This window comes from Giraffa tippelskirchi, chromosome 1 (assembly GCF_054371585.1).
Source record: "Giraffa tippelskirchi isolate mGirTip1 chromosome 1, T2T-mGirTip1v1.2.pri, whole genome shotgun sequence".
NCBI lineage: Eukaryota > Metazoa > Chordata > Mammalia > Artiodactyla > Giraffidae > Giraffa > Giraffa tippelskirchi.
In genome coordinates, this window is record NC_137275.1 from 180,956,435 (window position 1) to 180,972,255 (window position 15,821).

Genomic DNA, 15,821 nt, shown 5'->3' on the forward strand with positions numbered 1-15,821 from the left:
TGTCCTGACCCTGAAGGTATTTAGGTGCAGGCGTGTTTTGCACAGGATGTGGAGAGAAGATTCAAGGGTCAACCCAGGATACGGTCGGGTGGAACTGCCCTTTCAAGTCCTTCCTAACCTTAAAATTTGACAGTCATGTGAGGTGGGCTTGGTATGTGATTTTTGTATAACAGATGAATGGAGTGGAAAGAGTATTGGGTTTGGAGGTTACCAGGTGGCCCGCCAGCAAACCCTTGAACTTGTCTGAGCCTGACTTTCTGCGTCTGCAAATGGAGATGATTCCACTCACCTCCCACAGGATATGAACACGCATTGGATGTCAACAGACTGCTGTCAGGGAGCAGGACAGTGGCAGCCAGGAGGCACACTCACAGGTTTGGGGGTTATTCTGCCACTTACCAGCTCAGTGACCTTGGGCAAACCAAGCCTCAACGTCCTCATCAGTGAAATGGGGATATTATTTGTACCTATCTCATATGGTTGCTGTGGGATTGAAATGGTACGTGCCAGGCACTGAGAGTGGCAAAGAGCAAGTGCGTAGTCCTGGGGGTTCTGTTTACTTTTATGTTGATGGAGGCCCTAGGAGAGGGAGCTCTGCCAGAGAAGTATCTCCCCTACTATGCCTGTAGCTCTGCACCTACCATGAGAAGCCCCTTATAGGCATAGACGATGCCAAGCCAGATGGTCATGTGGGTGTTCTCACAGTGCTCCAGGAGAGGGCGGATGGAGATGTCCCGTCCTGCTGGGTCCGGCTGTGTGAAGAGAAAACAGAAACCCAGGGATGGCACTGGACACCCTCTTAACAGCCAGGTCCTTGTGTCATAGCCCATTTCCATCCCATGAGCCACAGCCAGTACTACCATCCAGGAGGCCTTTTGAACCCCATCTCTTGTGTTCCATGAGACTCAGCCCTCAATCAGCATTGACTGCTTTCTGTTTGTTGGTTGTGATTAGCTCTAAACTTCAGTTATCTGAGTTTTTTATGCCTTTCCAACTTGAATCAGAGCAAAGAGAGTAGGGACTGGGTCACTTCTGTGCCCATAGTACATAGCACAAGACCTGACCCAGAGCAGGCATCCATCCATAACATTTGTTAAAAGAGTGAAAGCAAGAATGAAGCACAAAGTCAGGTCAGGAGGCTTCAGGTTTCTCTGAATTAACTTCGGTAGTTGGAAATATAGTATCTAGTGGCTAGACCAAGCATGAGGCCTGCCAAACCCTTTAAGGAGATCCTCTTGCCCACCACCTCCATGGAGGAAGCAATGGTAGCAGCCATGTTATGTACCACATGACGCACTCTGGGCCAGAGCTGATTTTACAAGGGGTAGACCCCTGAACTCAGGCAGCCAATCCAGAGGCTTGTCAGAGACTGGTGCACTTTCCTAGTGCAAAGTGCTCTGCCTCAGGGGTGGTAGAGAGGATTCAACCCAAGCGTCCTTCTCTGAGGAAAGTGAACTGAGAAACTCCAGGAGAGAATCAGCCAGATGGTGGTAAGAGGAGAAAAATACAACCAGAGAATGAAAAAATATAAACTGTACATATATTTTTAGTGAGCCATTTGAGAGTTAAGTTTCAGATATCATGGCCCTTCTTCATCCCTAAATAGCATGTTATTTCCTAGGAACAAAAAGATTCTCTTATATAACTACAGATACCTACCAAATTCAGGAAATGTAATATTGATAGAGTATATTATCTAATACACTACCTATTTTTTAATTTTGCTGATTGGTCCAGTAATGTCCATTAAGGACCCAGTTAAGGACCATGTGTTACATTTACTTATTGTGTCTGTAGTCAGCCTTGGAACCAGCCCTTTCTCCTTCAATCTCAAGACCTCAGGAAGCCTAAAAAGAACCCCACATACAACTACAATCGATTAATCTTTGACAAAGGAGGCGAAAATATAAAATAGGAAAAGACAGTCTATTCAGCAGTGGTGCTGGAAAGGTTAACTGTGAAACAATCAAGTTAGAACACACCCTCACACCGTGCACACAAAAAAACAAAATGGTTTAATACTTAAACATAAGATATGACACCATAAAACTCGTTGAAGAGAGCATAGGCAAATCATTCTCTGACATAAATCATATCAATGTTTTCTTAGTCTCTCAAGGCAGTAGAAATGAAAACAAAAACAAATAGGACCTAGTTAAGCTTAAAAACTTTTGCACAGCCAAAGAAGCTATTTTTTTAAAAAAAGCCAGGAACTTCTGTGGAGACCCAGTGGTTAAGACTCTGCACTTCCAACTGCAGGGTGCACAGGTTTGACCCTTGGTTAAGATCCTGCATGCTATGTGGTGCAGGCCAAAACCCAAAGAAACAACAACAAAACCCCCAAAGCAGTCTGTGGAATGGACAAAAATATCTGCAAATGAGGCTACCAACAAGGGCTTAATATCCAAAATATATAAACAGCTCGTACATACAATTCAAAAACAACAACGAAAAACCTCCAAACTGAATCAAAAAATGGGTAGAAGACCTTAATAGACATTTCTCTAAAGAAGACATATGATGGCCAATAGGCACATGAAAAGATGCTCAACATCACTGATTATTAGAGAAATGCAAATCAGAACTACAATGCGGTACCACCTTATACTGATCAGTATGACCATCATTAAAAAGTCTACAAATAACAAATGCTGGCGAGAGGGCAGAGAAACAGGAACCCTCCTACACTGTTGGTGGAAATGTGAGTTGGTGCAGCCAGTATGGAAAATGGTATGGTGGTTCCTCAGAAAATTAAAAATAGAATTACTATATGATCCAGCAGTCCCACTCCTGAGCATACACCCGGACAAAACTATAATTCAAAAAGATACATGCACTCTTATATTCACAGCAGCACTAGTTACAATAGCGAAGACATGGAAACAACCTAAATGTCCAATGATGGATGATTGGATAAAGAAGATACATATATACAGTGGAATACTACTCATAAAAAAGAAGGAAATAATGCCATTTGCAGCAACATGGATGCAACTAGAGATTATCATTCTTGGTGAAATAAGTCAGAAAGAGAAAGACAGATACCATATGATATCACTTACAGGTGGGATCTAAAATACGGCACAAATGAATGTATCTACAAAACAGATACACAGACATAGAGACCAGACTTATGGTTGCCAAGGAGGAGGGTAAGGGGGACAGGGATGGACAGGGAGTTTGGGGCTGGGAGATGCAAACTATTAAATTTAGAATGGATAAACAACAAGGTCCTATTGTATAGCACAGAGAACTATATTCCAGTCTCCTAGGATAAACCATAATGGAAAAGAATATTTAAAAAGTATGCATATAACTGAGTCACTTCACTGTACAACAGAGATTGGCACAGCACTGTAAATAAACTATACTTCAATATAAAAAAGACCTCAGCCCACGTCAGTCATGTCATTGGCATTTCTGAAGATTCCAGGTTATTTTGTAGAATGTCCTTCGATTTGGGTTTGTCTGAATGTGCTTTCATGACCAAATTCTGGTTATACATTCTTGGCAGGAATCCTAAGTAAGTGATGTTCTCATCTCCTCGGTGTTTCGCATAAGGGTCACTTTATGACACTTTGTCCCATTATTGGTGATGTTTGTGATCATTTGGTTGAGATGATGTCTACCAGATCTCTCCACTTCAGAGGTACCTATTTCCCTCTTGTAATTAATAAATAATCTGTGGGAGATACTTTGAGACTGTGTGAGTATCCTGTTCCCCCACAAATATTAACTCAGTGGTTGCAGCTTCCACTGATGATTCCTATTTTGAGTCATATTACTTTGGTAGCTGCAAAATGGTGATTTGCTAACTATCATTCCATTTAAGTACTTGGCAATATACTGTTAATAAGATATTTCCTTTCCTGCCACTCATTCATGTATTATCAGTATAGACTTACGGGATCCTTTTAGATTCAGTGTCTTATAATCCTTTACTGTTATTCATTTTGTTTGAAAATTTTCCAGGTTTGGCCAGTAGGAAACCCCTTCATGCTGCCTCCTGTGGTTTTTTAACATGTCCTCATAGTTTTTTGGGAGCACTTTCCTACTTCTAGGCACAAGATGTTCCAGGCTGTCCTTGTATTCTCCTTGCTCTAGTCTTGGAATCAGCCATTTTCCTGAGGAGTTCTGGTTCTTTTTAGCAGAGAATAGTATTTAGAAACATATCTGGGTACTTGATGTGCTCACTGTTTCTGGGCTATCATTACATCTACACCCTTTTATCTGTCTTTCTATCTGTCTATCCATCCATCCACCCACCATCACTCTAGCTATCTCTTCATCATCTATCTATAAGTATAAATAAAACCCAACACCACTGCTTCTTGCTTACTCCCCCCCATTCCATATTTGCATTTTTATTCTCCTACAGTGAGATCCCTGGTTTTTAGCAACATCAAGATATTCACCCATTTTCTCAATTCTATAACAGACACAAAATAGTTTCAAAATTGCTACATCCATATACTACCAATAACAAATTTACTGTGCTGAAGATTTCCTTGTAAATTTGTCTGCAGCACAGATCCCATTGAGGGTATCTCATCAAAGAACTGTGTTCTGGATGTTGCCTTTTAAGGCCCATGATAAAGTCCCACTTCTGAGGGTGAAAAGTAGGCACCCCCCAGGGTCAGTCACAAGGAAGAAGGGGCATATTGGTGGGATCCAGGGATGGGAAAGGTCTTGGTCAGGTGGAGGACGGAAACCCTATTTCTCTTAGCCCTGCTCACTACATTTGACCTTCAAGGCAATGCCATTGTCTGAGTACCTGGGGAAAGATGATGCTCCCACATGGATGCAGGAAGAGCTGGGAGGGATGGGGCCAGTGGACTCAGGCCATTTTGTAACTAGATCATCCAGTGGCATGCTCTCAGGATGATTCCCCTTGCATTATCCCAAGCCACAGAAAGCCTCAGCTTAGCCTCTGCAGTGGTGGCCATGGGGAAACACCCCAGGGTAAGGTGGTCTCCAGGACCACAGTCAGAGATACTAGGTCTAGAGATGTCCTCTCCACTGCTACCGACCCAGATTCTAAGAGTGGCGGGGGCTTCTTGATGTCCTTTCAGTGTTTAATTGAGGAGACTGGGAAAGGACTTCACCCCAAGGTCAGCAGTGACCTAGTGGCATAAGTTGGTTTTCTCCAATGTCTGACAACTAAGCAGACCTCAGAATGCAGTAGCACAGGCCCATTACCGTCTTGCGTGAACAGCAAGCCCATTAATGATGGTTGTGTCTGTTGTTCTACAATGAAAGGTGATAATTTATGATGAACTCTTAGATTCTGGGTAGAAAGGACTGATTCTGTCATACTCTATTGTTCAATGTAATGAACAGTCCATTCATGGGAAGCTGACAATGACTGCTTGGCTTATATATCCCCACGGACAGAGCCCCTTCCTCCCACTCTTGGTGAGATGGCTGCACAGGTTTTTTTTTCTTTGCTTTTCCTTTTCTTTTTATTGAATCAGAACCTTCTCCTATACCTCCCACCACTGATATCAAACTCTCTCCTGTGTCTGCATGCTCTTCATCAGGAGGACAAGATCTAAAGTGAAGCATATATCTTCCCTCCCCACAACTTGGCCTGGTCCTCCTAAACTGCTTGAGTTTACCTTGATCGGCAAACCTAGAACTGAGCTCAACACTTTAGGTGGTACTAAGTACCCTTGCTCCAGACCTCATTGGCTTTCTAAATAACTGCCTTCCATTGGTGATTCACATGTTCCTTATGGTTATCCTCCCCTAGGTGGAGACTTCCCTAGTAGTCCAGTGGTGAAGGCTCCATGCTCCCAATGCAGAGCACCTGGGTTTGACTCCTGATCAGGGAACTAGATCGCACATGCCGCAATTAAGAGTTCACATGCCACAATGAAGATCAAAGATCCTGCCTGCTGCAACTGAGACCCAGCCCAGCCAAATAAATAGTATCTTTTAAAAAGACCTCACAGGTATTTTTCATGGAACTGCAGCTAGCTCTGTCTTTTCCCTTTGGCCACTGACATTCCAGCCTCATTACCCTTTGCCTTGTTAGTAACTCTCTCCTCATGCCCTCCAACCTGGTATGGTCTGCCCTCTTCGAATCCTGAAATCCAAATTCTTGTATCTGGTCTTTCAGTCCCCCATTCACCTCATTAACCTCAAGCACAGCCTTGCCTGCAGAGGTGGGAGGGAAGCGAAGAAACAAGGGTCTGCCTAGAGTTCGAGGATCATGGTTGGTAGAAATGGTTCTACTCCATCTGCCAGCATGCAGGCACTGACGCAGAAATAAGCCACATGTATCTGCTGGTCATCAGTGTCTCTCTCACACAGCCCCATGTCTGTGCACACTGGTCAGAGGTCAGTGATCTGGGGTGGTTTTGAGTGATGAAGTTTATGTACTCATGGGGCTGGAGGACAGGGAGCCTGAATACAAAGTCAAATGAGCCCTGAATTGAGTCTCAAAGCAAACTATAAGAGCCATGCCCTTTCTTGTATGTTCCATCCTGACAGTGCCTGGGGCTGGAGTTCAGAATGCTCTGAGCAGTCACACATACATTCCTGACCAGGCAACGGTAGAGGGTAGGGAACCTGGGCCACTACCCGAGTGCTTACTTGGTGTCATTGTCATGCACCAAAGCGCCACTGGAGGGCACCAGAGAACCGTGTGGAGGGTCCGCCCGGCAGCTGAGGATCACCCTCTCTGGGCATACAGAGCTACTTGTGAGGCTCGGTGGGGCCACAAGTACCACCACCACAAGTAGTGAACTGTCAGTAGCATCCTGTGCTAGTCGAGAAGGCACTCAACTGGCCTTAAATGAGGCTAGACTTCAGGCACAGAGTTGGAGGGGATATGGGGGGTACTAGGGAAGGAGGGGTCAGAGGGCCCAGGCTGTACCTGACCATGACATTCCCCCTGCTTCTAGTGGGCTGGCCACGCAGGCCAGCACCAGGGAGCACAGGGCCTTGACCCCTGGGACCTGATGTCAGGGCCTGAGCCAGGATTTCAGGCCGACTTCTCTGTATAGTTGTGGACTATATTATTTCCACTGGCCTAAGACTGTTCCCCTTTCCCCAGATGACTGGCCTACAGGAACTTTCAGCTTGCTTTTTCCTCTTTTTTGTTTTCCTTCCTTCCTTGTTGTTCACCTGGGCAATTTCCTAAGTAATCATTTATTCATTCATTGCATAACTGTTAAGTACTACACTGCCATCTTCCAGGTAACTGTTTTGGGCATAGGGAAGGCAGGACTGATGAGAGCCGTGTCTTCAGGGGGCTTCCATTCTAGTAAGATCAGGACAGTTTCATGAGAGGTGACCTCAGAGGGGAATGGGCTGGCCTCAGCCAGTAGTAGCCACTCTAACGCCAAGAGCTGCCTTGTCATGAGTGACAAGTGTGCTAGTTGTGAACCTGTGAGCTCTATACATGTTATCTTGTTGAAGGTGCATAAGACCCTAACAAGGTGTTAACTTCATTTTACATGAGGAAACAGGCACCAAGAGGTTAAGAAACTTGCCCTAAATCTCCAGCTATTAAGTGTCAGAGCTGAGATTCAAACCCAGGTTTATCTGATTCCCAAACCAATGTTTGTTCTTTCCTCTCTGTGTGCGTCCCCTAACCGGCCCTGCCTCATATTCCAAGGAGACAGTGGGTCTAAACCTGCTCTCTAGACTGAGGTACTGCTTAGGGAGAAATGGCTTAATTGCTAAGCATTCAAAAGGGGCCTCCCTGAAGCCCCGGAGCTCTGGGAAGGCTGTGCTTTGGCGCTGCGAGAAATCAAGCTGATAAAATGCTCTTTCTGCCTGACAGGGTGCAGTGCCCAGCAGAGCGGCCACTCCTGTCTGTGATGGCCGGAGGCTGCACGTGCTCACACCTGACTCTTGGTCCGGCCGCTGCTCAGCAGGAGGCAGGCAGACGCTGCCTGGGAAAGCCTCCCCCATCTGTGCAGTGAAAGGAGAGCAGCTGGCCTGAGAGTCCCTCTGCATGATGCAATTATTCACAATGTAGGTCAGTGGCCCCTACAAACATCCGGCTTTGTCAGGCTGCACAAGTGGACCAGCAAGGGTCTGAGCATGGCTTGAAACCTTGAGGCCTGAAAGGTCAAAGGGCTGGGTCCTGCTATAGACTCACTGGGTGACCTTGGGCAAGTCCTCGCCTTTTTCTTGACCTCAGTTTCTCATCTGCGAATGAGCCCAAGGGTTAATTTACAGTATAGTTAATGTAAGCCTGAGTAACTGAGAGATGACTCTATTTGTCTTACATCTCACAAGTGTATTTGTCCTACATCTACTCATTCAGAATCAACTTGGCCAGTAGTTCTCCTGTGCCTGCTGTGGACTGCACACTGTGCTGGGTGCTGGGGTCTGGCTGTATAAGGATGCTTGCCTTTTTGGAGTGAGCATCCCGGGGAGGGGACAGCAATGTGATGAACCACAGGGCACAGGTACAAGTAGAGGGGAGAGGGGTGTTCCTAAAGAGAACCACAAGGCTCTGACGGCTACTAGCCAGAGGACCCACTTCAGATCAGATTGTCAGGGAAGGCTCTTCTGGAGTGGTGACATTTAGTCTGAGACCTTAATGGTGGAAAGACCAGTCAAGTGAAACCCTTGGGGGAGAGCATTCCTGGGAAAGGGAACAGCAAGGTGGCAAGACCTGAAAAATGGCAGACTTTGGCATGTTTTAGGAACCAAAAGGAGGCTGGTGTGGCTGTAGTATAATAAGTGAGGGGCCAGCATTGCTCCTCACTTCTTATATAATGTGCACACAAACCACCCCAGGGGCTTGTTAAAGTGCAGACGGCTCAGTAGGTCTGGGCGGGGCAAATCTCAGTAGCTCCCAGGGATGCTTGATGCTGCTGGTCCAGCACTGGCCTTCGGGCAGCAAGGCCTCAAACGATCTTAAGCAACAGGATGACATCTGGTCCTCAGCTTAGCAGGCCTGTGGTTAAGAATGCAGACTCCTTGAAAAGGGAACCCTCCTATACTGTTGGTGGGAATGTGAGTGGGTACAACCACTGTGGAGAACAGTGTGGAGGCTCCTCAGAAAACTAAAAACAGAATTACCATATGATCCAGCAATCCCTCTCCTGTCCTGATACCCAGACAAAAGTACAATTCAAAAAGATACTTACACCCCTATGATCATAGCAGCACTAGTCACAATAGCCAAGACACGGAAACTACCTGAATGTCCACTGACAGATGAATGGACAAAGAGTGTGGTACGTATATATACAATGAGTAATACTCAGCCATAAAAAAGGAAATAATGCCATTTGCAGCAACATGGATGCAACTAAAGATTATCATACCAAGTGAAGTGAGTCAGAAAGACAAATGACACCTGATATCACTTACATGTGGAATCTAAAATATGGCACAAAGGAACCCATCTATGAAACAGAGAAACAGACAGACATAGAGAACAGACAGGTGGTTGCCACTGGGGGAGGGGGTTGATGGAAGGATTGAGTGGGAGGTTGGGGTTAGCAGATATAAGCTTTAATATATAGGATGGATAAACAACAAGGCCCTTCTGTATAGCACAGGGAACTATATTCAATATCCTATGATAAACCACAATGGAAAAGAATATATAAAAATGTATATATACATGTAACTGAATCACCTTGCTGTCAGCAGTAATTAACACAACATTGTAAATCAAATATAGTTCAATTGAAAAAAAGTAGAGACTCCTTTTGTCACTCACACGCCTCTGACACAGAGTGACAGCTAAGCACAAGGGCAGACTTGTCATTGCACGTCTGCATGTTCAGACCCTAGGTAGGGAGGTTGAGGAGCCTGTTAGGGGGGCATGAAGGGTGCCATGTGCGTCCCCTGTGATTGTGGGGCCTTGGCTCTGGTCTCAGACCTTTCAGGCTGTCACTTCTGTAGGTAGCTCAGCTTCCTAAGCCCCACCTGGCTAGAGCTTCTTTTAAGCAGGGGGTTCCTTCCACCTTTTGACCAGCTTCCAGAAGCTGGCTTTTTGTCTCTTTTTTAAATTTTAATTTCAAAGCTGATTTTTGAAATATATGGTAAAATTGGTAGGTTTCTCTCCCAGAGGTGTGTGTATAAATGTGAGTTTGAGTGTGTGTGGCAGGGAGAGGTGGGAGCATGTCTGATGTTTCTGGGCTGCATTTCAGTCTTGAGATGCTTCTCTTGTCCTGGGAAGGCATGTGAGTCAGCACTGCCTCTTTTAGGGGAAGATTGTGGGATGGGGGAGGGGTTCCACCAAGAAAGCCAAGGCAGGGAGAGAGGGGCCACTGGGTTCAGATCCCAAGTCCATCCCTTGCCAGCTGTGTGACTGTGAACATGTCTCTAAGCCTTTCTGAGCCGTGATTTCCTCATCTGCAACCTCCCAGGTTTGGCACAGTGATCAAAAGTGGTAACTAGCATGTTTAGCAGGCTTTTGAAACTGGAAATCCCGTTCCTTGTGTGTAAACCATCATCATTATCTCCCACTGCAGAGAGCCACAGAGTGCTGGAGCCAGGAGGAAACTTCCAGACTTCTCCGGGGCTGGCTGCTTATCTCAACAGCAGCAGCCCCACATCTCCGAGGCAGCAAAGCTCTAAGCTGTCATTTCAAGGTAAGATTTTCTTTTTAGACTGTTTGATTATGAGTTTAGTTGGATTTTTTCAGAATCCCAGATCCAGAAGGGACCTGTGAGATCACCCACAAGGGTTTCTCTCTGGGGCACTTCCGGCAATTATTTCCATGTGATTCTTTGTTGTGAGGGACTGTCCTGTTCAGTGCAGGGCACTCAGAACCTCTGGTCTCTCAGCACTGAATGCCAGGAATGTCCTCTGGTCACCATGGCAGCCAAAATCTCCCTCCCCAGGCTTCCTCACTTTAAAAACACTAAAAGGATTATGTTCTAGTCCAATTCTTCTTTTTGTAGATGGAGAAACAGGCCCAGAAAAGGACTCCTAGCAAGTGGGTGACTGACTGGAGACACAGGCGCAGGTGTCCTGACCTTGATCCCATGCCCTGTGCTGCACAGCCTCGTGGGCTGCTCACCAGCCAACATTTATTGGAATGTACTATCCCCAGGTGCCAGTCATGGCCAAGTCAGCCCCTGGAGCTGGCCTGAGGGCCAGCCTCTGGCTTTTGGACTTATCCAGTCTGCTGGTACTGTGCACCCTTGCTCAGGTGTGCCTGGGGCCCAGAGTGGCTCACTCTATCCTCACTGGCCCTACCAGCCTGGAGTCCTGCTTTGTGGACGGGAGATGAAGTAGGGGAGGTGACTGGGACCTGGCTGGGGAGGGCAAGGAACCTGGGCTCAGCATTAGAATGCCAGTGGGCTAGCATCCCTGACTGGTCCTGTTCAGAGAGGCATCCTGAGTTTGACCTTGGAATCTAGCACGAAATTCTGTGGTTGTGTAAGGGTCATAGCTGAGGTGAGAATTATCTTGGGGAAGTTAAGGGCTGACAAGTGCAATGATAAGTCCTAACATTTCTAGCCCGTCACAGCTCATACATGCATTCATATTAAGGTCTCTTTGATTTTGACCTCAGGAGCCAAGAATTTTATACCCATGTTACAGGTGAGGACACTGAGGCTCAAAGAAGACAAGAGACTTGCTTATGGTGACAGAGCAAGTCAGAGGCAAAGCCAAGCCAGACCTCTGTCCTGCAAAGCAAGTGGGGGCAGTTCAGCTTCTGTGGCTTGGTTCTGTTCCCCTTCCTGTGGATATAGGCCTGCAGGGGGTGCCCTGCTCTCTGTAGGCCTTTATCTGAGGCCTCTGGGGCAAGCTCAGAGCAGAAAAATTCCCAAATGTTGCTGCTGAATGCAAAGCCAAGAGGTGCTTGATAGGGGTTGGGGGCTTCCACAAGGCACTCTGTGAACGGGTAATGGTACTGCTGCTCCGCTTTACTTCATGGTCTGCAGCGCCTCCCGGCACAGGGGTAGGGCGTCACACGCTGTTCAGCAGGCCCGACTGTGCTGGGTAGTGAGAGACCAGGGCCCAAACTGGCACTTCCCCAGAAGAAACGATGACCCAGTGCTGAGGACAGGGAGGTGGCCCCGCACTCCTCAAGAGTCACCAGGGAATGGCTGGGCCCTGGGTGGGGAGCCTTCCTCAGCCCTACAGCAGAGAGACACTCGTGCCCCTCAGGCAGTGTGCAGGGCTGCAGGTGTGTTGAACTTCACCTCTACAGCATTTAACATTTTCAGACTTCATAGTCAGTATTTAAACCTCAGGTAATTCCACACAACACCCAGATTTTTGGCCTCTTGGAAATGAGAGACTCAGCAGCACAGGACCTGTCTGTGTGCGTGTCACTGCTCCTGAGCTGGGCCTGTCTCCACCCTCCAGTATCTTGGCCAGCACGGCTCCAGTATTCGTTACAGAATCAAACAAATGCTTGGAAGGGCTTATAAGTCTAAGGGCATATTTGAAGCAAGTGTGACAACTGTTCTTTCTTAAGTTGGTGAAAGAACTGGAGAGAGAGAGGTGGTTGAAAGCAACTGATGTGGATGAGGACAGGTGGACTTCACTGTTGGAGAAATCACCAGTGTCTTAGCAGCTGGAGGAGAATTCCCTTCGGGGGAGCAGCGACTTTGGTGGAAAGTGCTGGCTCTGGAAGGTGACTGCCATGGGCACCAAGTGTTCAGAGGAGGCCAGATGCACTGCGGGAGCCAAGAAAGAGATTGGCTTGTTCCTGGGAGGGAGGACCGGGGAGGAGGCAGGCGGCTGGGCCACCACGTTCCTCCCCCACAGACTTGTGCAGCTTTAGGAAGTTCTACTAAAATGCAGGACGTGTTTGGTTGGTGAGAGAGGAACACTGAGGAACCTGGCAGAAGGGCCTGAGACTTATCCTGGGTTCTGTGGGGTGAAAGAGAGATGGCATCCATGACCTAGGAGCTGGGCTGGGCCTACCAGAAAGCTGGGAAAGAGCCACAATCTCTGGTGGGCTTGGGATGTCCCTAGGCTTCCCCACCTTGGGGATGGAGGCAGTTCTTCCCAGTCTACCCTGGAATATGTGGAAGTGTGGGTTAACTGTTCCCATGATCACCTGGTTTATGTGGAATCGGTGTTGAGTAGAAAGGTCTGCAGGCCCACTGTGGGCAGGCAAGCCCTTCCCCTCCGAGTGCCAATACTTGGTGATTCTGCGGTGGCAACACCAGACAGGAAGCACACTGCCTGGCTTGGCGGCCTGGAATCTGGTGTGCGCCCTCGTTCAGCAGGACCGGGACGCTGAGACCCTCATGCTGTATAGCCTGCGGGGGCCCCCATGTTTCCCAGGGGATGCATGAGGACCACATGTGCCTGCATGCCCTCCACCCTGAGAGCACAGCCTGCTTCCTTGTGGTCCTGGGACCTGCCTGACCCACTACAGCTGGGTGTCTGGGCCTCGGCCAGGGGTGGGGGGGCAGGGGTGAGTAGACCAATGAAAGGAGAGCAGACAGAAGAGAAGGGAACCCCGTCCCTCGGATGCTGATGTGGTACAGTGAGATTCTGAAACGCTGTAATCTAAGCCCTGAGAATGAACAACAAGAGCTTCACGAGGCAGCAGCCCCTCAGTTTCTCCGTTGCACTGACTGATAAGTGATGAGGGCAGGACACCCTCCCCCCGCCTTCCCCCCCACACTTCCTGCTCCCTGATGGCTTCTCTCCTGTGAGTTACTCTGCTGCTCTGCCCCAGCCTGGTCCAAAGCTCCTTCCTGCTTTCTGCTTCTCAGGTGATCTGGCCCCTTTCTCTGGCCTCCAGTGGAGTTTTCTGAAAGGCTCCTTGTACCCCACCCACATTCCCTACCTCTTGCCCCGAACAGGACTCCCCATGGATCCAGACCTCCTCATGGCCAAAGGCAGGGGACACTGTTTAGTCCTGACTCTCATTTCCAGTCCGGGTCCTCTCAGGGTTCTTTGGTTCTTTGCCCTCCTTGGCTCAGCTCCCTGCTCTCACGCCCTCCACCTGCTGATCAGCCCCCCACCCCTTCTACTGAGCCTTTCCTAGCCTGAACTCATCACTTTCTCCCTACACCTTCATTCCTATTCCTCCCGGGTTTGCCGGCTCTGAGAGCCGTCCCCACATCCGCTCAGGTCAGACCAGAACCTGGGCCGCTTTCCAGGACCTCCCGACTCTCCTGTGCCATTTAGCTTCCCCTGTCTCCACCTCCCCTGCCCCAGCTCCCCCTCTGTGCTGCTTCCAGAGTGATCTTCCACACAAAGTTAATGCCACATTCAGAGAGCTTCAACGGCTCCTCATACCTCAGCAAAGTTACCCAGACCCTGAACCCGGCATGGTGACCCTCTGCGATCAGACCCGGCATATCTGTCCAGCCCTGACTCCTGTCACCCAGTCTCATCCACGGCCCAGTCCCATAATCTCCCTCCTGGTCCTTTGCTGAGCCGTCTCCTTGTCCTGTGCTGCCCTTCCTTCACCCCATTCCTCCATCTCTGAAATCTTCCCAGGTCTTCTCACCCCAAGCCTGCCCCTCCAAGGCCCCTATGCTTCCGGCCTCTCTTTGGGGAGGAGTGTGGTCTCGTGGCAGAGTGGACTTCTTCCTGCCTCTACCTGCCCCCCATCCCCTCCAATATTTGTACTTCCTGTCCTCTGACACGTGCTAACTACTCACGGCATGCCAGATTCTGGGCTAAGTCCCACTTCCTCTAAACTTCCTCCCTCACCAAGGGAGTGAACCCCAGTACACCCCCATTTTAGGGGGGTGCTGGATAGGGCTCGGAGAGGCTGAACCATGGGCTTGAGATTACACAGGCATTCAGTGACAGCTGAGACTTGAACCTTGGTCTGCCTAACTTCCCAAACCTTTGCTTTATACGCCAATCCAGAGCTACCTGTAGTGGTGCCTGTTACTGGTGTGCCAGTAATGGGTTACAGATGTCCCAGGACGGTGTTTTCATGTCTCGAGATGCAGGGCTAGGGCCAGGCATCTCCATCCACAAGCAGACTGGGCCACCCAGGTCCCGTGAGAATCATATATCACAGTGTGAAAAAGGATGGAAAACCCTACACTAAACTGGACTTGGTCTTGGCCCTTAGTTGGCCCAAGGCAGTTCACTCACCCTGTAATTTCAGCCTGGCCTAGGAATACCTGCTGAAGCTTCCCTCTTACATCCTACCTCTAGGCCAGCACCCCCCAGGCCAAAGGATGTCCATGTGTGGGTAACTTTCCCTGGCCTGGGATAAGATCAGTGGCCCCAGAAGTGAATGGAGCTTCCAGGGGGTGCTGCGCAGCTCAGCCCTTGGCCAGAGAGGCCTCTCGCCTGCCCAGCCTTCAGACCTCCCAAGCTCAGACCTCAAGGCAGCTGAGTGGCCCTGCTCAGCCCTGGCCTGGCTACACCCATGCCTTGTCTCTTGTCACCCTCTCACAGGGGTCTGCTGCTAGCTCAGGGCACGACCTGGCTGGTGGTTCATGGAGACCCTGCTATCAAGTCAAGGCCAGCTTGGTGTGAACGGGGAGGTGACACAACTAGGGTGCAAAGATGCTCTAAACCAGGAGGCTGGAGCACTGGGATCCTGGACAGACCTACTCTACTCCACTGCTGCTGGGCACACCACTCAAGTTTATGCTTTTCAAGTGTCATTAGGTCTGCCTAACAGCGCTAGGAGTTAAGCTTCATTGCTATTTTGCATAGATCCTGAGCCCAGGAATAGACTTACTCACCCAAGGTTACACAGCAAGAAACCTGAGGAGCTGGCATTTGAGCCTAGGGTCCTCTGTTGTTTGTACGCCTCCCTGGGAACTCTGGCTAATTCTGGGAGTCCCAGCTCCCAAAGGAAGGTGGCTGCCTGGACAAGCCTCCAGGGTTCCCTCTCCTGTGCCCTCCTGCATCTCAGAGTTTACAGTTCGCCAGTAGCTAAAGGCAGCCAC

General features: G+C 48.7%; 1 protein-coding gene across 1 annotated transcript in view; it reads right to left on the bottom strand.

The window, feature by feature from the left end:
* The window catches only part of GABBR2 (gamma-aminobutyric acid type B receptor subunit 2), a 367,555-nt gene that overhangs the window by 13,294 nt on the left and 338,440 nt on the right, over window positions 1-15,821 (bottom strand). Inside the window, exon 14 of the mRNA XM_081511648.1 lies at window positions 642-752. Within this exon, the coding sequence (XP_081367774.1) occupies window positions 642-752 (111 nt within the window). The remainder of the gene's footprint in view (window positions 1-641; window positions 753-15,821) is intronic.